The 20,369-nt window shown below is 46.0% G+C and overlaps 1 protein-coding gene across 2 annotated transcripts in view; it reads left to right on the top strand.

Annotated features, from left to right (window-relative positions):
- The window catches only part of PLEKHH1 (pleckstrin homology domain containing, family H (with MyTH4 domain) member 1), a 59,000-nt gene that overhangs the window by 12,715 nt on the left and 25,916 nt on the right, over positions 1-20,369 (top strand). For both annotated transcript variants that reach the window (XM_010846719.1, XM_010846718.1), the window contains 3 exons: positions 1,967-2,125; positions 15,689-15,751; positions 16,652-16,801. In XM_010846719.1, coding sequence (XP_010845021.1) covers positions 2,000-2,125; positions 15,689-15,751; positions 16,652-16,801 — 339 coding nt within the window. In that variant the 5' untranslated portion in view covers positions 1,967-1,999. The remainder of the gene's footprint in view (positions 1-1,966; positions 2,126-15,688; positions 15,752-16,651; positions 16,802-20,369) is intronic.

Below are 20,369 nucleotides of genomic sequence, written 5' to 3'. Positions count from 1 at the left end.
CATGTGTTTGTTAGCCATCTGTATGTCTTCTTTGGAGAAATGTCTATTTAGTTCTTTGGCCCATTTTTTGATTGGGTCATTTATTTTTCTGGAGTTGAGCTGTAGGAGTTGCTTGTATATTTTTGAGATTAGTTGTTTGTCAGTTGCTTCATTTGCTATTATTTTCTCCCATTCTGAAGGCTGCCTTTTCACCTTGCTAATAGTTGCCTTTGTTGTGTAGAAGTTCTTAATTTTAATTAGGTCCCATTTGTTTATTTTTGCTTTTATTTCCAATACTGCCCCCAGTTTTTTAATGAAAAAAAAAGTATCAACCTAGAAAATTAACAATCATTCTTTAAAATCACCTGATAGTAGGGAGACCATATGTCATGGTTTAGGACAGACCAAATTTATGCTTATTGTCAAGCATAATTATTAAAAGCACCCTACTGCTGCTAAGTTGCTTCAGTCATGTCCGACTCTGTTTGACCCCATAGACAGCAGCCCACTAGGCTCCCCTGTCCCTGGGATTCTCCAGGCAAGAATACTGGAGTGGGTTGCCATTTCTTTCTCCAATGCATGAAAGGGAAAAGTGAAAGTGAAGTCACTCAGTCGTGTCCGACTCTTAGCGACACCACTTACTGCAGCCTACCAGGCTCCTCTGTCCATGGGATTTTCCAGGCAAGAGTACTGGAGTGGAAAGCACCCTAGAAAGGGGATTTAAAAAGTCCTAGTGATGGATGTGTCTTCCAGCCCTTCTCTGCTCTGTTCCCCCTCTGCATCTATATCTCCCTTCTCATGCACATATACACATTCTTCTTCTTCATTTTCTCATCCCTAACCCAGGTTTGTTTCTCTTCAGGAGACATCTGGGTAAATTCCCCTGGCTGGGGATATTATAGGTGTCTGCTTGGCTTGTTCTGCATCTGTCTGGAATGTATTCTAAAGATTTGTGGTTTCCTCCAGTGTGTGTGCATGCTTAGTCACTCAGTTGTGTCCAACTCTTTGCGACCCTATGGAATGATCCGCTAGGCTCCTCTGTCCATGGGATTTTCCATGGCAAGAATACTGGAATGGGTTGCCATTTCTTCCTTCAGGGGATCTTCCCAACCCAGGGATCGAACCCGTGTCTCCTGTGTCTCCTGCATTGGCAGGTGGGTTCTTTACAGCTGAGCTACCTGGGAAGCCCACGGTTTCCTCCAGAGGCTATAGAAAAATACCTACCAATTTTCTGGTTTGCATTTTATAACTTAAAGGAAAGTGGGAATCTGTTCCAAAACAGGATGATTTGATGACAACATATGAAATCCCAACTGAATAGAAACTTGTCAAGGAAATTTGAAGATTACATTTTCGTTCCATTTTTTTTTCCCCATCTGAAATCTTTATTGTTGTAAAAAATCAGTACCCAGCTGGGAATCACAGTTCTATCTCCAGTTAGCCTTGTGATCATGGATGAATCTGCTACCCAGTTTAAGCTTTCCCTCAACACCCTCCCCCTAGCACAGTCCACTCCATTTCTCTGCTTCCTCTTATTTGCATATTGATTAGTAATTGTGACTACATTGTAATTTTGCAATTAGACTTTTCCAAAGAGTTGTTTGAAAAGACACGGGGACCTCTTTCATTTCCCTTTGCATCTCCAATGTCTAGAACAGTGTCTGGCACTGAATATTTGTAATGAACACATTTTTGTTAAATGGATAATTGAATGAAAAACCAGTGAGCCCTGCTTTTCACTTCTGTAACAGTGAGACAAGGTTCTCCTTGCGGTTTCTCAGGTTTTGTGATTTTTCTGAGGCTGCACAGCTGCCATATGATGAAACAGGACCAGCTGAGCTCAGAACTTGCCCATGGGACAGAGGGAGAGCCAGGCTCACTTACCTTCCCCACCCTGTTTCCTCTGCTTTCTGTCGATCTCCTCCTTTCCCCACCGAACTCCTCCTCACACACTTATCTTTTCCCCTCTCTGTATGCTGGTCCTCAGGGCTCCCTGGAATCTCCACAAGGTGCTCCCATCATGGCAGAACTCACGGTGGAGACGCGGGCCAGTGTGGACTGGCAGAAGCGCTGCTTGGCCCTAGAAACCCAGCTTTTCCGGTTCCGACTGCAGGCCAGCAAGATCAGAGAGCTGCTGGCCGACAAGGTGAGTCCTGGGGAGCAGGTAGTCTCTAAGGTCCCTGAAGAAATCACTGTCAGAGAGGAGAGTTGGGGAAGGCCAACTTTCTTTTCATTTTTTGTTTTTTAGAGGTTTGATTGATTGGTTGATTGATTGTAATATATTTGACATATAACATTGTGTAATTCAAGGTGTACAACATGTTAATTTGATCCATTTATATATTATAATATGATCACCATTGCAGCAATAATTAGCTTGTCTATCATATTACATAATTATCATTTTAGTGGTTGGAATAATTACATTCTAGTCTCAGCAAGTTTGATGATTATAGCACAATGAAAAGTGAAAGTGTTAGTCACTCAGTCATGTCCAACTCTTTGAGACCCCATGGATTGTAGCCTGCCAGGCTCCTCTGTCCATGGAATTTTCCAGGCAAGAATACTGGAGTGGGTAGCCATTCCCTTCTCCAGGGGATCTTCCCAACCCAGGGACCTAACCCAGGTCTCCTGCATTGCAGGTGGATTCTTTACCATTTGAGCCCCCAGGGAAGCCCTAGGGTACAATATTGTTGTCTATATTCATTATACTGTGGATTTGATCTCTAGGGCTTATTTAGTACCTGTTGCAGTACGGTGAACTTTTTAAAAAATTTTATTTCTAATTGGAAGATAATTGCTTTACAATATTGTGTTGGTTTCTGCCATACATCAACATGAATCAACCATAGGTATACATGTGTCCCCTCCCTTTTGAAAGGGCTTCTCCAATAGCTCAGTTGGTAAAGAATTTGCCTGCAATGCAGGAGACCCCGGTTAAATGACAATCGGGAAGATCCACTGGAGAAGGGATAGGCTACCCACTGTAGTATTCTTGGGCTTCCCTTTTGGCTCAGCTGGTAAAGAATCCGCCTGCAATGCGGGAGACCTGGGTTCGGTCCCTGGGTTGGGAAGATCCCCTGGAGAAGGGAAAGGCCACCCACTCCAGTATCCTGGCCTGGAGAATTCCATGGACTACAGTCCATGGGGTCACAAAGAGTCGAACACGACTGAGTGACTTTCACTTTCCCTCTTGAACCTCCCTACCACTTCCTACCCTATCCCACCCCTCTCCAAAATACGAAGGCAGCTCATACAGCTCAACACCAGAAAAACAACCCAATCAAAAAGTGGGCAGAAGACCTAAACAGACATTTCTCCAAAGAAGACATGCTGCTGCTGCTGCTGCTGTCGCCTCAGTCGTGTCCGACTGTGCGACCCCATAGACGGCAGCCCACCAGGCTCCCCTGTCCCTAGGATTCTCCAGGCAAGAACACTGGAGTGGGTTGCCATTTCCTTCTCCAGTGCATGAAAGTGAAAAGTGAAAGTGAAGTTACTCAGTCCTGTCCAACTCTTAGCAACCCCATGGACTGCAGCCTACCAGGCTCCTCCATCCATGGGATTTTCCAGGCAAGAGTACTGAGTGGGGTGCCATTGCCTTCTCCGAAAGAAGACATACAGACAACTAATAAACACATGAAAAGATGCTCAAATTGCTCATTAGTAGAGAAATGCAAATCAAAACTAGTAATACAAGGAAGGTGAACTTTTAATAAGGTGCTTCCCACACTCATAAAATAAAACCCAGGTAGTTTTTTTTTTTTCAAAGATCAAAATCTAAGCAGTTTACTAATCTGTCATCTGGCATTCTTTCCGACTCTGCTTCTCCCTGTAACACACCAAAGAAATGCTACAAATCTCCTTGGTCTTGGATCACTTCTTGAGTCATGGGTGTCTGCAGTGGAGGTTCTATTATTCCCCTAATACTTCTTTCCCAGAAGTATTACTCAGAAAGAAGTAATACTTCTTTCTCTCAGAGAAAGAAGATATTTTAGGAGAGTTGTTCCACATGTGGATGTATTTTTGATGTATTTGTGGGGAGGAAGGTGATCACCACATCTTACTGCTCTGCCATCTTGAAGGTCCCCGCGATATTTTAGGAGAGGAGAATGGATATCCCCACCCTGCTGCTCACCCTCTGTTAAGAGTGTGAACTGTGGAAGGCAGCCTGCTTGCTGGTGACAAGGACCCAGGCTTTGGAGCCAGACTACCTGGCTCTGCCACTTTCTAGCTTTGTGACTGAGGGCAAGTCCCTTTACCTCTCAGGCAAGGACACAAATGTCTACCTACACAGGAAAAAGGAAAGTCCTTAGTGAAAACGAATATGTGATCCACAGTGACTGAATACTTGAGAGAATAGCCCACAGTGAGTGAGAGTCCATGTGTGCAACAGACTGGACTCAATTCCGCCCCCCAAGAATTTCTAGTAACTGTTGTTCCAACTGTTCTAAGAACTGTGGGCAAGACACTATAAAGTCCATGAATTCAAAACTACTTGAGGGAATTCCCTGGCAGCCAGTGGTTAGGATTCCATACTTTCACTTCTGAGGACCCAGGTTCAGTCCCTGCTTGGGGAACTAAGATCCCACAAGCCAGTCAGTGTGCCCCCGCCCTCCCCAAAATAAAACTATTGAAGACATAATAAAGTGATTGAAAATATAAGACGAGGACAGGACATCATCCAAAAAGATCAGAAAGAGAACCAAATAGGACTGCTAGACATGGAAAATATTTGCACCGAAATGAAATACTCAGTGGCTAGATTAACATCAGATAAGGCGCCACGCGAGACAGGCCTCAGGAATGGAAAGATGGGCCTGAGGACATAACCCAGACTCGAGGGCAATGCAGAGAGATGAAGACACAGGCTAAGACGTGGATGCCAGAATGACAAGATCCTTTTTGAAGATTCCAGAAGTGGAGAAGAGAGGCATGACTTCAAGAGATAATGCCTTTAAAGTTTCCAAAGTTGATGAAAGACCTGAAGCCTGAGATTTAGGAAACAGGATGAGCCAGGCAGTACATGTGTTTAAAAAATCCATTCCTTTTCATGTGACATTCCAGACATAAGCAGCCTAGCTCTGCGGGGAGGCCTGCGCATGTTTGAAGGTGGTTCACCCTCATGACCACATTCCGGTCCCTTCCCTTTGAGAGCATGACCCAAAGGCTGCCTTCATTCCTTCCACTCACATCCCATTGGCCACTTATTCATGTGGTTATATCCCGCCACGGAGAAGATTGGAAAGTGTAGTCTTTATTCTAGATAACCATGTGCTCTGTTAAAAGTCAGAGCTTCTACCTATATGACAAATAGGGGGAGAAGAGAATGTGGGAAACAAATAGAAGTCTTTAAGTCTCAGTCACTTCAGTCGCTCAGTCATGTCTGACTCTGCGACCCCATGGACTGCACTACACTAGGCCTCCCTGTCCATCACCAACTCCCGGAGCTTGCTCAAACTCATGTCCATCAAGTCAGTGATGCCAGCCAACCATCTCATCCTCTGTCATCCCCTTCTCCTGCCTTCAATCTTTCCCAGCATCAGGATGTTTTCCAATGAGTCAGTTCTTTGCATCAGGTGGCCAAAGTATTGGAGTTTCAGCTTCAGCATCCGTCCTTCCAATGAATATTCAGGACTGATTTCCTTTAGGATTGACTGGTTTGATCTCTTTGCAGTCCAGGGGACTCTCAACACTACAGTCTTTTCCCAACACTACAGGTCGAAAGCATCAATTCTTCGGCGCTCAGCTTTCTTTATAGTCCAACTCTCACATCCATACATGACTACTGGAAAAAACATAGCTTTGACTAGACACACTTTGTTGGCAAAGTAATGTCTCTATTTTTAATATTCTAAGTTGATCATAACTTTTTTTCCAAGGAGCAAGCGTCTTTTAATTTCATGGCTGCAGTTACCATCTGCAGTGATTTTGGAGCCCAAGAAAATAAAGTCTGTCACTGTTTCCATTATTTCTCCATCTATTTGCCATAGAGTGATGGGACTGGATGCCACAATCTTAGTTTTTTGAATGTTGAGTTTTAAGCCAACTTCTTCACTCTCTTCTTTCACTTTCATTAAGAGGCTCTTTAGTTCCTCTTCACTTTCTGCCACAAGGGTGATGTCATCTGTGTCTAGAATAATAGAAATAACAAATAGAATGTATGACTTTCCAATCAGGAGAGTAGCTACTGGAAATGGAATAAAATCTATTAAATCCAGGCAGGGAAGAGAAACAGGAATATAGAAAATAAGGAGTAAATACAAAGCACAAAATGCAGCAGTAGAAATAAATCCATATACAACATTGTAACCAACTATACTTCAATTAAAAAAAATAAGGAATCCAAATATATTGGTCATAAATAGACCTATACAAGAATGTCTATTGCAGCATTGATGCATGAAAAGTTGAAAATATTCTAAATGTTTATCAACGTGATTGGGTAACTATGTTGAGTGCATTTGTGCAATGGAATACTACATTGCAGTTAAAAATGAGTCAAGTAAAGCTATATGTTTAAGATCAACAAATCTCAAAAACCAACACTGAACAAAAAGGATCAGAAGAATATGTATACAAAACTACAGTTTATATAAAGTATTAAACTTGCACAAAACAGTAATGTCTGTTGTTGAGGGGTGTTTACAAATGAGGTAAAAATGTAAACATAGTCAAGTGTAGGGTACATACGTACAAAGGAGAGGAGTAACACTGGAGAGAGGAACACTGGAAGCGTCAGCTGTCTGTAGAGGTTTATTTCATAAAAAGTCAGAAGCAGATCTGACAAAAATTAAGATTTGACAAAGATGAATAGTGGATACGTGTTTTTTTTTAAATTATTGTCTATACGTTTCTGTTGGCCTGAAACATTTCATGATAGAAAAATAAAGCGTTCTTAAATGCTTTCCTCCCCTATTCCCCAGTGGCCTTAAACACATTATAAATAAACATGTTCTTTTTCCACAGCCCCTTGGATCTGGGGAGGTTGAACTTCTATTGGGTTGGCTAAAAAGTTCACTCAGCATTTTCCATAAGATCTTGCGGAAAAACCCAAACGAACCCTTTGGCCAACAGAGTATAATATCAGCCCTTTCTTTTCTTCCAGACTGTATTTGCTAAGTAACCAGAATGCTCTCTAAGTACCAATACTTATCATCTAAGCAACCAGAACGCTCTCCCATAAGACCTTGGGGGCTCAGGGTGGGACTTGAGTAAAGAAAGGAGAAGTATTTAGACTCAGGGCAGAAGAGCCTGGGGGTATAGGAGTGGAGAAGGGAGAGAAAGAAATCTTGACTAGGAATCATGGGCTGGAAGACTTGAGCAGGGTTAGGGCATTAGCCTGACATCGGACCTCTTGGCAGGAAACCTTAAGGCCATAAATACCGCGTTGCTCAATGTCGGGGCCGCTCTTGTCATCTGCTGTCATTCCCCAAACCAGTAGGCCAGATTCTGCAATTCATTAGAGGTTTTCCCCAGTACATCAAGGTAAGTTTCAGGTCCTAGGAAGAGATGACCCAGATTTCTCAGGAGAGCTCCTGCTGGGGCTGGGCCCTGGTCGCCATCCCTGTCCCTGCTCCCAGAACTTACTTCTTAGTTATCATCAGCACCCACCTGCACCGAGGTGAGCCAGGTCAGCCGGGTCCCTTTGCGCCACCCCCTCACCTGCCTGCCCCCTCCACTGCCACTGTTCCACACAGTTAGCCCACTAGCCCGCCCGCTCGTGGAGATGGCACTGCCTGGATGACTGATGGCCACTCACTCGCCGCTGGCAGTGGTGCAGGGCAAGCCGAGCCTGCGTGTCTCCCAGGGGACGGGCCCTGCCTGTGATCAGATGCCACCCGCTGGCTGCTAAGGCTTGGGAAGGAGCCCTCCTTCTTCCCCATCACACAGCCTGCTCATACCTGACTCCCTCTTTCAGAATTGTCATTTGACACATGAAATCGTTGTGCTGAAAACCAAATTTTTTTAAAAAAGAAAAAATGTCAAGGCTGCCAGATAATTCCTCACCTATTTTTTGGGCTCCAAAATCACTGCAGATGGTAACTGCAGCCATGAAATTAAAAGACACTTACTCCTTGGAAGGAAAGTTACGAACAACCTAGACAGCATATTAAAAAGCAGAGACATTACTTTGCTAACAAAGGTCTGTCTAGTCAAGGCTATGGTTTTTCCAGTGGTCATGTATGGATGTGAGAGTTGGACTATAAAGAAAGCTGAGCGCCGAAGAATTGATGCTTTTGAACTGTGGTGTTGGAGAAGACTCTTGAGAGTCCCTTGGACTGCAAGGAGATTCAACCAGTCCATCCTAAAGGAGATCAGTCCTGGGTGTCCACTGGAAGGACTGATGCTGAAGCTGAAACTCCAATCCTTTGGCCACCTGATATGAAGAGCTGACTCATTTGAAAAGACCCTGATGCTGGGAAAGATTGAGGGCAGGAGGAGAAGGAGACGACAGAGGATGAGATGGCTGGATAGCATCACTGACTCGATGGACGTGAGTTTGGGTGGACTCCGGGAGTTGGTGATGAACAGGGAGGCCTGGCGTGCGGCGGTTCATGGGGTTGCAAAAAGTCAGAGTGAGGACTGAACTGAACTGAAGGGTGAGAGAGGGGAGGGAGCGGGAGGAGGGGAGACGGGAGGAGGGGAGACAGGTCTAGACCTTGTTTCTGCTGGGACGCCTCTCACGGTCTGCTGTGCCCTTGCCAGGGCCACCCATCCCGGGGGCCAGGTGAACTGTGGACTCACTTTCCGTCTGGCACAGGAGTCGAGAGAATGGCTCATGTTTTGGAGGTCGCGTCTTGTTCTGCTTCCGGGAGCCGTTTTTCCGGCTCTCTTGGTTGTGTTGAAGAAGTCACAGCTAATCTGATCAATCTAAAGTGAAGTGAAGTGAAGTCATCACTCAGTCGTATCCGACTCTTTGCGACCCTGTGGACTGTAGCCTACCAGGCTCCTCCTTCCGTGGGATTTCCCAGGCAAGAATATTGGAGTGGGTTTCATTTCCTTCTCCAGGGGATCTTCCCAACCCAGGGATTGAACCCAAGTCTCCCGTATTGCAGGCAGACCCTTTACCCTCTGAGCCACCAGGGAAGCCTAGATCAATCTAAAAGTTGATGCTGTCCTAAGAGCTGGATGTGTTAAAAGTCCCTTGGACTTTGTTCATTCTTGCCAACCTTGTGCCTCAGTTTTCCCTTCAGAAAAGTGGGAGGATGGCATCTATCTGCAATAGAGCTTCGTAGGAATTATCATGATGAGTACATGGCATCAATATGAGGACTAAAACGAGTTTAACATTTTTTTGTTTATTTACTCCCTCTCTGCTTCCAAAGGGGATTTGAGTGGATCTGTTAAAGAGAGGACTTTATGTAATAAAATATCCCACATTTTTTAGCTTGAATATTTTTAACCGAGGCAGGTCTTCCTGAGGCCTGTTCTGGTGGGTCTGTACGCACTTCCTCTTTTTCTAGAATCCCTTACTGGTTTCTCCAGCCAAGGTTTTGAAATACAGTAACTCAGTTTTATATTTATATACCAAAAATTTGTACTTCAGGATTTTTTTTTTTTTTTTGAGTGTATCAATGGTTCCGTTCAGTCCCTTAAACAAAGGAACAATGACTATTGCTCTTCCCCACTCTGACCAAGGATTATACAGAGGCAGCGATTCAGTTTAGGCACCAGCTTGACAGAGCAAGATAGTTCACAGAACCCAGAAAAACATCCTTATATACTTCAGAATTTGTGAGAAGGCCGGTACTGTTATATAAAAGGAGAACACTAGGGCTAATTAGGACTAGTTGGAAATAAAGTCTGCATAAAGTCATCACAGAATCAGCCTTAGCAGATCTCCTTGCTGATAGATCCGATTTGCCTTCTAGAACTTTTATTCACTATGTTTAAGGGTGTGCATGCATGTGCGTGTGAGTGTAGAGAATTTTTTTTATTCTCCTAACCCCCATTTTTTAATAAGGCCCACTATAATATTTCCCAGGAACTGTAGTCTTGCTAGAGCTTTGTACTCCTATAAAGTCATTTGAGAAGAGTCCTGTACTGATGGGGGCTTGGCCCTGGGATGTTTGCATCCCCAAAGGAGTCAGTTAGCTTTGCTTTGCATTCTGTAGCTGGTCTAGCGTTTTTCAGAGAGTGGTCTGTGGACCACCCACATCAGGATCACCTGGGGTTTTCTTTTCAAGCACATTCCTGGGTTCATGCCTCAGACGTGCTAAATAAAAACCTCTGTGGGCACAATGCAGGGATCTGTAACAAGATCCGTGTGGATGACTGTGCCCCTGAGGGTGTGAAATCTACTGCCACAAACTCCTGCCCTGAACATGTCCTGGGCCCCATTCAGCCATCCTTCTAGCCTTGAGCCCTGTGCGCCTCAGAGGGACTTTTGGGCTGGGTGGGGCCATTGGACCCACAGACAAGACTTAGGAGTCCCTTCTTTCCTGCCTCTTCTGCACTCGGACACCAGGGCAGCCCCACAGTTGTGTGTTTTATATATATGGGAATAAGAATATGATTTCAGTTGAACACAGGATTTGATATTAAAAAACAAAAAGCTGAGAATCAAGGTCTTTGATGACAACAGAGTTAGAACCATTTAATAGCTAGCACTGGGGGTTGTAATTTCAAAGGCTTAACTAATTTTCTATGAATGCAGAAGTTAACTAAGCTTCTATGAACTCAGTGGGAGGGTTCTGGGGAGGATTCAAGGAATGTGCTATATAGCTAGAGGAGGAAGCCAGGTGTCGCCAGAAGAAAAGGTAATTGTCGCGTGTCCAGGTCTCCTGAGTTTTCAGGAGAAGCTGAGAATCGGGGATTGCATTTTGGAGTCTGGGTTTTTGCAGGACGTGAAATATGGATGTGAGGGCAGCGGTAGCTAAGGGTATAATAGACTAAGCCAGTCCTCTGGAGTTTGAATCCTGGCTCTGCCTCCTGGCTGTGTGACCTTAGGCAAATTGCCTTATCCCTCTGCGTCAGTTTATATGTACAACAGGGATAATAACAAGACCTGCCTCCTAGGATTGGGATGAAGATGGAATGAGTTGATACATTGAAAGTGCTTTAGCCAGTGCCAGACACATACAAGTGGCCTTGTTTAGATATATCTGTGTTGGCTAAATGCCCACAACATGGTAGGTCTTACACAATGCTCTGTAGGCTAATAGCCCTGACTTAAAGCCTTTCTTTCTGTAGATGGATCATAAGCAGCATGACCAGGTAATTTACCATGTAAACCAGGAGACTTTGGAGAGAGAAAGGAAGGCTCTATTACTCATTATTCTGGAGGACAGGTGACCACAGGACTGTCCCAGGGAAACTGGTCTGCCTGGTCCTAAGCCCCATCTTTGGTTGTGAAAATCCAGCAAGTAGCTTATATCTGCAAACTGCTCGGGAAGTGCCAGGTTATGCACGTGAGCTGGCTGTGAGGCATCTCCTGTGATCTTCACCACAACCCTAGGAGGTGGACATTCGTTACTGTTTTTTCTACTGGTGAGAAAACTGAGGCTCAGAGAGGTTAAGGAATTTATAAGTCACACTGTGGTGGGGCCAGCCGGGCTCCAGAGCCTTATTGCTTACCGGTACCATTCTCTTCAGAGGGTGTGATGCAATGGTAAGAATGTTGAGCCTTTTCAGAGGGATAGCTGAGATCAGCCTGGCGAGGCTCCGGGCTTGAACCACTGCTCAGCACGCAGGTCTGTCCTGGGAGCACAGGAGGGTGCCTGCTGCCTTGGGGCCAGTATTTCACAGCACCAAAAGGAGCTGTGGACATGGGGATTAAATACCAGGTTAGTGCCAAGAACCTTTCATCAGGTCACTGCAGCCCATTCTAGGATGGCTTACGAGTCTCATGTGTAAGTCGAAGCTGGTGAAAGTGGATCCTGCCTAAAAGCCAGCCGCCCAAACCTGACGCCACCTTGGCTAGCGTGTCACCCAGACTAAAAGGATAGCTGAGGACTCAGTCCTAGGGAACCCTCTGAAAGGAGAAACAGAACCCAAATAAGGGGGCCTGCCTGTATCACCTTTTCAGATCTCCCAGTGTGGCCCTTTGAGTGAGTGCAGGGGACAATCTGCCGTCATGAATTGTGTCGATCCTGGAATTAAGAGTTTGAAAACTCCAAAATCGACACTCAGGTATAGGCACAGTTGGGAGTGTTCCTGTAGCAATGGAGAAAATGCGTTTTCATAAAAATGGAGGGAAACATGATGTTAAAGATATTCTCTTCAGACAAGGATGGCAGGATGTTGGTAATTGTTGGAGCACAGTCATGGATACATAGATGGTCTTTTATACTCTTCTCTTTTAAAAAACTACCGGATGTGCCAAATGGTTTCAATGTTCAGAAATTTGTTTTAGAGACAAGAGAGTGCCCCAGCATAAAGGTGAATACAGACTGCTTTTAGCTTTGAGTCTCAAGTGCCCTTGCCTAGGAGATAAAAATGGCTGGAGGGTGGGTGGTGAGGAGGACCACGTGGCAGTCAGGCCAAGGCTGGGAGAAGACCCTAGGTTCCCAGGGGCGCCTTCCTTCCCATCTGCTTCAGTGATAGCTTACCCTAAAGGATATCTGACATTAAAAATTTAGGGGGTAGAATGCTCAGACATCGTTAATAACAGAGTGATTTATGGCTCTGACCCATGTCATTGATCACTCTTGACCCAAATGGAAATGCCCAAGTGGGAGGGAAGACTCAAATGCATCTTCTTCTTCCCTCTACCATGGTTTCTTTACTGTGTAAGGTCACGGATATGAGTGATCATTTCTTATGGAAATCATATGTCTTCTGAGCTACAGAGCAGATGTCAGATCTAAATGAAGGTGAATCTAGGAAACTTGTCAAGAATCTAAAGCCTTCCCAATCAGTGTTTCATTGTGTTCTTAAAAATTAAATGCTCCTAGTAATTGTATTAGTTAGAGGTGTTCCTGATGTGGGCAGAAATTTCAACCCTGGCTAGCTTAAATAGGGCATTTATTGGGAAGGTCTTGGGACATATCACAGAACTGAAGGACTTACCTGATAATCATGACTTGGTAAAGTTTGTGCATGATCTCTGGTGCAGTCCCCTGACTCTCATCTCTGGCCTCTTAATCCCACATTTCGGCTTTCTGGGGAGAGAGAACCTGATTTGCTCCTGGAAGAGTCAGTTCTGGTGCCCAAGGGGGAAGGGTTATATAGTACTAACGTGGTCACTGGGTTATGTGTCAACCACCACCCCACCCCTCCACCAAGTAGAATGTTTTTTTGCACTATGCAACCATGCCTATCACCATAATATTGGTTTATTCTATGCTGTTACCTCCCCTGTAGCTACGATGTCCCAAGGACTGTTTGATTTTGGAAAGGCCATCTGGCTATAATTGATGCCTAAGTCTGGCCAGAACAAACCCAGTGTCTCAGGCTTGAGTCAAGAGGTTCCATCATGATTATTAAACCCAGGAGAGGAAGGAAAGAGGAGATGCAGACATCCTTGGACTGAGCACAGGAATGCTTATCAAAGATGGTCCTGTCTGTTGGGAACCCAGGGAGCATTTTTGTCCCCTGGGTCGTAAATCTTGAGGTTTTATTTGGTATCCTCTGTCCTTTCAAAGGGAACATGTACTTAAAACATCTGTCTCTCCCCAACTCCAAGGAGGAAAAAATGGATGAGGGAAGGTGGTCCTGAGAGCAGTTTCTCCAGGCTCTCTAACTTGAACCGCTCCTGGGTAACCCTCCTTTCACTGCCTGGCACCAGACCGGGGGACTTCTTTTCTTTTCCATCCTTCAATCAAAGCCTGAAGGCAGAATTTCACCTAGGCAGAAGAGAGATTGGGAAAGAGAGAAAATTAATTGCTCAGTTCACTGGTAAATATCGAGCCAGGGTCCATGCTAGATGCAGAAAGTTGAGTAGCCAGAGAAAAGGCCAAATCTGCAGAGATAAGGTGGGCGAGGACTGGACCAGTGCTTGGGACGTGAGGCCTGTCCAGTCGCACGGAGGACACACCTGGGACATGACGCCTCTAGTATGGTTTTCCTGCAGACCTGTTGCCCTGAGACAAGGCATGGTAGGGGAAGCAGGAGTTGACTCAACTAGGCCCTGGCGTCTGGTTGGAGAATGGAATGTGTGACTGTGCTGTGCTTCCGCAGGGCCTTTATGTGATGGCGTGTGGTTTTGGCAGTGCCCTCTGAGCCCTGACCAGGGGGATGGTGGGAGCTGAAATCCACTCCACTCGGTAGGCTGTAAGCTTGAGAAGTGGCAGAGATGCCCCCACTGCTCCTGAGCTGCTCCTTAGGCTTTAGCTTAGATCTGTTCCCTGATGAGCTTCTGGGTGTAAGAGCATTGGTCCCTTTCCTTGGGCCAGTTGGCATGAGATTCAAGAATTGCTGTGATCCTCAGACCTCTACGGGAAGCAAGAAAGAATTTTTAAGAAATGTGTCTTAAACTTCTATTTAAGATTAAAACAATCAAGAAGGGGATATCCATGAATGCCATTTGCAGTCAGAGGCATCCTGAGAGAAGGAGAGTAAGTATTTGTCCCCAGCCATTGAGCCGTTCCCAGTGGGAGGGAACATCCTCATCCTGATGATGGGGGCTCACGTGGGAGCAGGGTCCATGTCAGACACGTAGCGAGCAGTGGCGGGGCACTGCCTGCAGCCCGCTGCTGTGGGGAGGACGGCCTGGGAGAGGAGCCTGAAGGCAAGAGTTGGGCGAGGACGCCCCAGGAAGAGATGGTGGCACTGCTGCCCCTTCCCGTGGCCCCCAGAGGGAGAAAGACCTCAAGTTTTCTCACTCACCGTAGAGAGGACAGCACCTCTGGGCTCCTTACCTGCCCCAGGCTTCAGGGCTACCTGAGGGTGAAACAGGAGAGTGAAAAAGATGGCTTAACACTCAACATTCAAAAAACAAAGATCATGGCATCTGGTCCCATCACTTCATGGCAAACAGATGGGGAAAAAGTAGAAACAGTGGCAGATTTTATTTTCTTGGGCTCCAAAATCATTGCAGATGGTGACTGCAGCCATGAAATTAAAAGATATTTGATCCTTGGAAGGAAAGCTATGACAAAACTAGACAGTGTATTAAAAAGCAGAGACAGCATTTTGCCAACAAAGGTCCATCCAGTCAAAGCTATGGTTTTTCCAGTAGTCATGTAAGATGTGAGAGTTGGACCATAAAGAAGGCTGAACACCTAAGAATTGGTGCTTTCGAACTGTGGTGCTGGAGAAGACTCTTGAGAGTCCTTTGGACAGCAAGGAGATCAAATGAGTCAATCCTAAAGGAAATCAACCCTGAATATTTATTGGAAGGACTGATGCTGAAGCTGAAGCTCCAGTACTTTGACCACCTGGTGTGAAGAGCTGACTCATTGAAAAAGACCCTGATGCTGGGAAAGGTTGAAGGCAAAAGGAAAAGAGGGCTGCGAAGGATGAGATGGTGAGATAGCATCACCGACTCAACAGACATGAATTTGAGCAAAGTCTGGGAGATACTGAAGGACAGGGAAGCCTGGCATGCTGCAGTCCATAGGGTTGCAAAGCGTCAGACACAACTGAGTGACGGAACAACAACCAGGGCTGCCATGGACATCTTTACCCTGATATTCTTGAGCCTCTTGCAAGGAGTAGTTTAAGCCGGCCTGTGTGTAGCGTCTGCAGAATTCACGTGTGTTGCCTTGATGCCATGTTCATAGCAGGGACGCCGCAGTTATATCTCGTTTTCTCTCTGGCTGAGCAGATGCAGGAGCTGGAGCAGAGGCTGCTGGACGCAGAGCAGAGAGCAGAGAACGCGGAGACCCAGGTAATGGGGAGGAGATGGTGGGAGTGTGCAGGGAGAATGACCTTTCCTGACCCTTCCCATGGACACTCATGGACACATCACACCGATGTTGTCTGCCCCAGAGAGACCTGCTTCTTACTGGGACGAGGAAAACCAGCAGTCATGTGTTAGACCTTCTGAACAAATAAAGGTGCCTGGGGCTTTCTATGGGCATGAAGGAATCTCAGGTAAGGGTTAGGGCAGTGAGCAGATGCGTGGCATAGTCCAAATAGGCTGGGTTATGCTGAGGTAACCTGTGGAGTCTGACATGTCCACAGTTTATCATATTTAGTTCTCATTCATGATACCTCTACTGAGGGTCAGCCAGGGATTCTGCTTCACACAGTGATCTGGGGATCCAGGTGAATAGAGTTCCCCATCTTCCGGCTGAATCAGCTAGCACATGCAGTCTTCTTGGTTGCCATGGCAGGGAAAGAGAGCTGGGTGCTTGTGCACCAGCTCGTAAATACTTCAGCCCAGAAATAATGCATCGTTCCACTCCGACCCATTGACTTCATGACTTCCACGGCCACCTAACTATAAGATGGCTGAGAAGTATTAGGAAGTTCCTGAAAATTCAATGAGCAGCAAATGCGTCTGTCACAGTGAGGTTGGAGCATTTCCTCTCCAGGACTTTTTGTCCTGTCCAGCTTGTCCTTACTGGGGCCCCCAGAGTTAGATGGCCCTACACCTGGCTATTCCTTCCTCGTCAATTCCTTCTTTTTCCCAGATGAGGCTTCATAAATGGTCACTGAATTAATTGGCTCCCATTGCCCTGGGTAAGAACTCTGCCTTGGAGTCACAGCTGGGGCATCAGGAAGCATCCCATCCCATGTCAGTGGCATCGCATCCCCACCCTATGATATAATTGGTACTTTCCAGGTGGGTGTGATGGAAGAGAAGGTGAAATTGTCCAATCTGATGAATGTGGACTCAGCAGGCAGCCTGCACCGGAAGTACCAAGAGTTGCTGAAAGCCATGCAGGGCAAAGATGAGCTCATCAGCGAGCTGGAGGCACAGCTGGAGAAGCAGGTAAGTACTAGCGCCTTTTGCAGCAGCTGGAGCAGCTGCCCACAGCCCCTGAGCAGAGCCCCTCTGCTTCAGCCTCTGGTGGCAGGGGCTCACTCCCTCACCAGGCTGTTCATCCGCATGGAGATGTAATTATTGGAAGGGGAATGAGGAGCCAGGCAGGGGATGTGGTGGGAAACGGAATTGGAGGCTGACTCATCTGGGTTGAATCCCATCTTTAGCACCTGTGACCAGATGACTTAAATTGCTGATTTTCTTTTTATACATCTGTAATATAGGGGTTGTAATATGTCATAGGGCTGTCAGCAGAATGAACTCAGGGAGTCAGGGCACAGTGTCAGACACGAGGTTGGTGTTTGGTCAGGAGAGCTTTTCCTTCTCCACCATGTGCCCTGCCAACCTGTGGGACATGTAGTATTTGGAGCAGCACAGAGCCAGACTGTCAGCCTCGGCTGGCCAAAGTCTCTCAATGCACCTGAGTAGGCAGAGACCAAGGTTGCTGCCTCCTCTGAAAAGCGCATGGAACTCAGGAGAGGCCAGTGCCCAGTGTTGCAGCCAGTCAGCACCTTTGTTCTGGAGAGGACATCTGGGACACCCCCCGCCACCAGTCCCATACACCCAGCTTCCCCGTCGTGATCTCATTAACATCATCCTAATTCTGTCCCTCCCCTCTGCCATTGGTCTTACCTACCCAGCTTTTCCCTGGTGCCAGAGCTTCATTGTTTCCAACAACAAAAAAAAAAACTTCATAGCTTGGCCAGACAACTTGCAATTTTCCACATGTGTACTGTCTATGGAACTCCCAGCTGATCCTGCTAATGCCTTCCCACTGTCACAGGAACATTCGTAACCATTCGCCAGTAGTCACTGAACATTTCCGCTTTTACCTCCCACAGTGTGGGGCACCATGTCTTCCTGAAAAATCATGGGAAAGTATAATATTGACACATGGAATCTTTCGTCAATTTCCCATTGATTTTAGGTGCCCGTCTTCTCTTTGGGGCTTGCCAGGTGGCACTGGTGGTAAAGAACTCGTCCGCCAGTGCAGGAGACATAAGAGACATGGGTTCAATCCCTGAGTTGGGAAGACTTCTGGAGGAGGGCATGGCAATCTACTCTGATATTCTTGCCTGGAGAATCCCCTGGACAGAGGTGCCTGGTGGGCTACAGTCCATGGGGTCGCAGAGTCAGACATAATTGAAGCGACTTAGCACACATGCACATTTCTCTTCTGAGTGGTCCATAGTTAAAAGTGGCAGCATCTGGCATGGGTGGGCAAAATGCGTCCTGCTAAAGCTGAGGTCAAGAAAAAAATCCTTTCACGGTAATACTAGGACCAGATCAGAATAGGAAAAATGCTGTTCTGCAAGTCAGTAGACCTGGTTTTAGTCCCAGCCAGGCCATAAACTAACAGAGGCAAGTCATTTCACCCTCTGGGCCTCAGTTTCCATAGCCACATAAAGATCAGGTTATCAGGCTAGGTTGGGTTGGCAAATTTTTTCTGTAGAGGGCCAAGTAGTAAACATTTTTGGCTTTGCAGGCCACATGGTCATTGTTGCAACTACCCAACTCTGCTGCTGTGGCCTGGAAGCAGCCTTGGATAACACAGAAATGAATGGGCAGGGCTGTTTGGGGAAGGCCCAGGTGGAAGACTGGATTTGGCCTGTGGCCAGTATGCAAACCTCCAGGGGCTCCCCAACCTCCAGCATCTAGTGCCTGATGATCTGAAGTGGAGCTACTGTAATAATAATAGAAATAATGCCCACAATAAAGTGCTTAAATTATCCCCAAACCATCCCTCCCATCCACTTACCCCAGTCCGTGGAAAAATTGTCTTCCACGAAACTGGTGCCTGGTGCCAAAAAGGTTGGGGACCACTGCACTAGAAAAGCTTACCAGTTCTCCAGCTCTGAAATACTGAGTCAGACATATTCATAGCCCCATCTCATTTCCACCAACCCTCTTGTTTGGGGCTTACATCCATCATCTTATAGTTTCGAGGCCGTTTTCCCCTAGAAGGGTAACCAAAGTCGTTCCAGGTGGTCTCCGAACGGCTGAGAAGACACCAGTTGTCTCCATGCTCTTTAGAGCAGGGAACTCGTTCTGGAACGGGTTATCACCTGCTCCTCAGGCGCTGTGCTGTGCACATTCTGTCCCTTCATCCTCAATATGACCCGGAAGGGAGATGTGTCATTGCCCATTTTAGAGATGACATCACCAGGGGATGATGGAGCCTGCGCAGTGCCCAGCAGCAAATCAGCCGCAGAGGCAGAGGCAGATCCCCACAGCCTGTATTTTGTTCTTCCCTAGGCTGCTGTTCTTCAGATGCAAACCTCACTTTTCACTTTATAGTGGTCCCTCTGTATCCACAAGGGACTGGTTGCAGGACGCCCCACAGATAACAAGATCCACGGATGCTGGAGTTCATTATATAAAAGGGCGGAGTACCCTTTTATATAGAAAAGGGTATATAAAGATCCTCCACATCTGTGGAATCAGGTCTGTGGTTGGATGAATCTGTGGATGCCAACCCCACCAGTAGGAAGAGCCGACTGTACTCCACTCTTTTATCTGATGACTTGAGCACCCACGGATCTTGGTATCTGCAGGGTGTCCTGAAACCAGTATCCCGGTACATACCGAGGGATCACTGTATACTATTGATTATTTTGAGGGAATTGCACTCATGTGCTAATTTACCTTTATTTTTTGAGTTTTAACTGTAAAGGTAATACATGCTTATGGTAAAAAATACAAATGGACCAGAAGGATATAAAATGACAGCATTTTTCCCTCTGGCATCATCCTTCATTTCCATTCCTCACCACTAATCACTGTTCTTTGCGACCATTTCCTGTGTATCAGAGCACAGCGTTCCATTTTCATTTTGTTTATTCAACCAAACCCTTATTTGTGGACTCTTAGAGGTTATTTCCAGTTTTGAGGGTTTTTTTTGTTTTTGTTGCTTTATCCAATAACAATGCAACTAATGATTCCTAAGCATTAGATTTGTTAGATCAATAGTATGGACATGTAAAATGTTGACAAATACTATCAAGTGTTTCCCCCAAAAGGCTTTGCCAGAATGTAGGAGGTGAGCTGTTTTCCAACGCCCTTGATAATTTGGGGTTATGTCAACCTTTTAGGTTGTGTTAGTCTATTCACTTTAATCTGCATTGTTAAAATTATAATTAAGATTGCGCAGCTTTTCATGGGTTTCTTTACCTTAATTTTGCTGTTATCTCCTATTCATATCCTTTGCATAATTTATTGGTTTGATCATTTCAAATTATCCCCTTTGTATGTAAATCATTTGTGTTGCAAATCATCCCCCAGTTGGGTTTTTTTGGGGTGGGGGGTGCTGTATGTTGGGTCCTCGTTGCTGTGCGGGCTTTTCTCTAGTTATGGTGAGCCGGGGCTCCTCTCTAGTTACAAGCACGGGCTTCTCATTGCAGTGGCTTCTCTTGTTGCAGAGTGTGGGCTTCAGACCACGTGAGCTTCAGTAGTTGTAGCTCCTAGGCTATAGAGTCCAGGCTTAATGGCTGTGGTGCACTGGCTTAGCTTAGTTCTT

This window comes from Bison bison, unplaced genomic scaffold, assembly GCF_000754665.1.
Source record: "Bison bison bison isolate TAMUID 2011002044 unplaced genomic scaffold, Bison_UMD1.0 scf7180017864239, whole genome shotgun sequence".
Classification (NCBI taxonomy): domain Eukaryota; kingdom Metazoa; phylum Chordata; class Mammalia; order Artiodactyla; family Bovidae; genus Bison; species Bison bison.
The sequence above is the reverse complement of the archived record's forward strand: the minus strand, read 5'-3'. Positions and strand labels throughout refer to the sequence as shown.